The sequence below is a fragment of the Phalaenopsis equestris genome, unplaced genomic scaffold (assembly GCF_001263595.1).
Source record: "Phalaenopsis equestris unplaced genomic scaffold, ASM126359v1 Scaffold001000, whole genome shotgun sequence".
Lineage (NCBI taxonomy): Eukaryota > Viridiplantae > Streptophyta > Magnoliopsida > Asparagales > Orchidaceae > Phalaenopsis > Phalaenopsis equestris.
Window position 1 is genome coordinate 47,317 of NW_018165439.1, and position 4,816 is coordinate 52,132.

Sequence of the window (4,816 nt, forward strand, 5' to 3'; positions counted from 1 at the left end):
GATCTTGTCATGTTGTATAAGCACGCAACCCAAACCCCTCAAAATGCATCATTGAAAATTTAAAACCCATCAAAGCTGGAAGGAATAACCAAAACTAGAGCAGACATTAAACAAGTCTTCTGCTTTTGTAAAGCCTCCTCACAACAATTGGATCAATCGAACTTCACTACCATTTGAGTTAACCTTGACAACAACATAGCAATCTATGAAAACCCCTCAACGAACCTCCTGTAATACCCAGCCAGATCTAGAAAACGTCTGATCTCAGTGACAGTAGTAGATTTTGGTCAATCTATAATTGCCTTCATCTTATTTTGATCCACAAATATGCCATTTCCACTAATAAAGTGCCCAAAAAAAGCCATACTCTTAAGCCAAAATTCACATTCGGAAAATTGGCATAAATTATATTCTCCTTCAAAACTTGTAATACAGCATGTAAATGATCTGTATGATTGACTTCATCTCTCAAACACACCAACATATCATCTATAAAGATGATCACAAAAGTATCTAGAAACTGCCTGAAGACCTTGTTCATTAAGTCCATGAAAACTACTGGAGCATTTGTCTGTCCAAATGACATCACCACAAATTCATAATGTTCATATCTGGTCTTAAAAGCAGTCTTTGCTATGTTTTTTTGTCTAATCCTTAGCTAGTGATAACCTGACCTCAGATCATTCATTGAAAATACAGAAGCCCCTTTGAACTGATCAAACAAATAGTCAATCCTTGGTAGTGGATATTTATTTTTAACTGAGTTTATTTAACTCCTTGTAGTCAATGCCCATCCTGAAGCTCCCATTCTTCTTCTCAAATAATACTGGAGCTCTCTAAGGTAAGATGCTAGGTCTGATAAACCCTTTATCAAGTAAATTTTGTAGTTGGCTCTTTAGCTCATACTTCTTCTTAACTATCATACTGTAGAATGCCTTACATACATGCTCAGAACCTGGCAAGAGCTCAATACGAAAATCAATCTGTCGCACTGGTAGTAGCCCTGGTAAATCATCAAGGAACACTAAATATTCTCTTACCACTGGAATATCACCCAATAACTACTTCCTTAGAAGTATCTGCTAAATGAGCAAGAAAACCTTACATGAGCAAGGAAACCTTGACTTCCGCGATTCAACAATTTGTAAGCCTTCAACCATGTAATTATCATAGATGTCAATCATTTATTACCGAAAAATTTAAGTTTTGCTTTCCCGGGTACATTTATTTTGACAATCTTCTTATCACAATCAATAGTGATAGTTTTTAGGCATCCAATCCATGCCTAAAATTACATCGAATTCCACCAAAGGCAACACAATAAGTTGGTTATTAAAGCTCTTTTCACCTCTCACAAGCTCTACCTCGCATGATTTTTAAATTCCAAAAAAAAACACCATTTCAGAAGTATCAAAATGATATGTAATCGCATCACTTTAGCCAGTTCATCATCTATAAATGAGTGTGATGCTCTCGAATCAAATAATACTCTTATCGGTCTACTCTAAAGATATATGATAAATATCATTAAAATCATCGCATTAAACATTTAGAGTCAGCTTATTAATTTATTTAAACCCTTATTTTTTGTATGACATGACATGAATCCTAAGGTGCTTAAAGTGTACTGGTTAAAATTATTAAGAGAAACATACATGTGTTAACGTCAGGGGGGGTCCTTAGCTTCCTGCTGCGAAAGTGCGTATACTCTAGGTTGAACTTTCTGCCGACTTTGGTCTTCATTTGTCACTGACCCCTTAAGATTTATTTGCCCTTGGTCTACCATAGCTCCTCTGAGGTGGTGCAGCACTGCCTCTGGAATCTGTTGGAGCTCTCTGACCCAATTTAAGGCAATTCTTCGCCATATGTTCTGGTTGGTGGCATGAAAAGCTTGTGTTGGTTCCAGACAGGCACTCACCCTTGTGAGACCTTCCACACTTGTCACACTTCTCCACTTCAAACTTAGTGTCAATACTGTTGGATCTATTCTTTTTAGCACTTGTATTACCTGACTGGAAGGACAACCTTTGAGAGCTTTGAGGAAATCTTGATCCTCGAAATTTCTTCATTTCTGAATATCCTTCTCTGAGTAGTCTCCAGATCCAGCTCAATCTTCCTAGCTCTCTCCACTAGAATAAAATAATCATCGATTCCAGGAGGAATTAATGGTTGTCTAATCACATCTCTGAGTCCAGACAATAATCAGGGGCACTTCTCCCCTGCATTAGGAATTAACTGAGTCACATTCCTTGAAAGCCTGATGAATTCACTTTCATACTGCATAATAGATCGATCACCCTGTACCAACCGGATAAACTTGTCCTGCATTTGCCTCCTGACGGACAATGGTACGAATCAGCCTCTAAAGGTGCTCACGAACTCACCCACTAAATCATATGACAGACTCTATCTCATATTTCTCATGTTCTTGACCTCGTCACTATCTCTCTGCCTCTCTTTTTAATGCAAATGTAGCCAGTGTAACCATCCTCTCAGGAGGACAAAATAACCCTTCTATGACCTTCTCTACTCTCAACAACTAGTTGTCAGCATCTACCAGACCTCCTTCAAAAAAGAAAGGTGGCCTCTTATCCTGAAATAATTTCAAATACTTATCTATGTGAGCTCCTCCACTGGAACTGACTTGAGTAGAGTTCTTAATCAACTGTGTTACTGCAGTCATTTTTTCAGTAAATGCATCTGTATTTATAGTAATCTGTCGGGGTGCATCAACTTTTACTATCTCATCTCTTGCTTCGTCCCTATGATTTTTCATAATTATGAAATAACATAAGTAATATTATAATTATATACAATTTAATTCTTTATCAATATTACTTATGAATTAAAATAATTATGTTAATGACTATTTGGGATCATGATTAAATATAGGTTTTCCAATACCACTTTTGTCACGTCCCGATTTGGTGCTTAGAATTTAACTAAGGCGGATGCTTCGGTTGGTCGGTATTAACATTCAACTATCCATATTTTTAAAACTTTCAATGTATATATAAAAAATCAGTAATCCTAAAAGTACAATAACATTTAAATATCCAGAAGCATCAACATAATTTGAAAATCATATCTCAAACCAATACTGAACAGTAAATGAAAGAAACAGTAAACAAAAACTACAAACATATCATAACTAGTATCTTTCAGTTGCAGTCCTCCTCTTATAAACCAAATCTCTCCTACCAGACATATTAACTTAAAATTTTTTTCTCCTGAAAGAAGACATTAACTTCAATTGTAAGTATAACTTAGTGAGTTATTATAATTTAATTTGCATTAAATTATGATGCTTATGTTATGTATGAATGATGAAAAGAAAATACAACTCATTCCTTTATAAAAAAAATGAAATTTCTTTATAATTTTATCCTTTCTCATTTCACTTTAGGTATTTGTAATTTTAACCTCTTTAATAGTCATCACATGATTATCGTCATACCCGAAGATATTCTTACAAAATGTGTCCGAAGGTACTCTCAAAATTGTACTCGAAGGTACCCTCAAATTATACCCAAATGTGCTCTCAAATTGTACCCAAATGTACATTTTTATCATTTCTTTTAACATACACGGGTACATTGTATCCCCTGCCAATACCATCTGGGGGTAATAGTGTATGATTTAATTTATTACTTAACATTTCATATAAATTAAAATTTCTTAACATATACCTTTATATGTAAGTTATTTTGCTCCCATCTCTTATGTTATTTTAGACTTTCAATATGGAAGGTATAACTAGAAAATTTATTTTAAACCATTCAATAAAGTAATTATTCATTTATTAAAATATTAATTTAATGCATAAAAGAAAATAATCACTCACCTTGTTTAGCTTGCTTGCCACACCAATTCCCTAACCACCGCCCTTCTAGGCTTAAATGTTATTCAACTTAAATTGCAATTAAACATTAATAATTTATTAAATATCATTTCCTATTTAAGTAATTTAAACATTAATAATTTTTAATAAAAAAATAACCTATCTTTTAAAAAAATTAGTCCCTCGATTTTGAAATTGAATCTTGCTTCTCCCAATTTCTTTCTGATCCAAGCACATTACAAGTAACATTAAATGAATAATCTTAAATACATATAAAATATAACTATTAAATTATAATCTAAAAATGTTGTTTTATGCAAAAATGATCTTAATTTATCATTTTTATACAATATGCCTGAACCACTAAAACTTAAGATCATTAAATGAAGTATGTTGTTAGAATGATCTAATAGAATTAAATGAGATAAAAATGAGATAACAACAACAACAAAGACTTAATCCCACTACGTGGGGTCAGCTACATGAATCCTTTTTCTCCACTGCGTCCTATTTAGTGTCATATTTTCATTTAGTTCTAGTAAATTAAGATCATTTTTAATACAATAAGCCCAAGTCTTCCTAAGTCTACCTCTGCCTTTCTTAACACAAGTCGAATCTAAAACATCTACTCTCCTAATCGGATCATCTAATGGTCGACGTTTAATATGACCAAACCATCTAAGACGACTTTCTCTAATTTTGTCTGTCACAGGAGCTACACCAACCCTATCACGAATATATTCATTCCGCATTTTGTCTCTAAGTGTAAAGCCACTCATCCACCTAATCATTCTCATCTCGGCAACACTTAACTTATTATTATGCTTCTCTTTTAAAGGCCAACATTCAACGCCATAGAGCATTGCAGGTCTCACCACCATCTTATAAAATTTTCCTTTCAGTCTTAGCGGTACTTCTCTATGTCTATTATGAGTATTAGAAAAAAAAAAATTATATTTTTTCAATTACTATATT

General features: G+C 33.6%; 1 protein-coding gene across 1 annotated transcript in view; it reads left to right on the plus strand.

The window, feature by feature from the left end:
• Positions 1-1,086: 1,086 nt before the first annotated feature.
• Positions 1,087-4,816, plus strand: part of LOC110032676 (mitogen-activated protein kinase homolog MMK2-like) — a 34,392-nt gene continuing 30,662 nt past the window's right edge. Inside the window, exon 1 of the mRNA XM_020736378.1 lies at positions 1,087-1,160. Coding sequence (XP_020592037.1) covers positions 1,087-1,160 — 74 coding nt within the window. The remainder of the gene's footprint in view (positions 1,161-4,816) is intronic.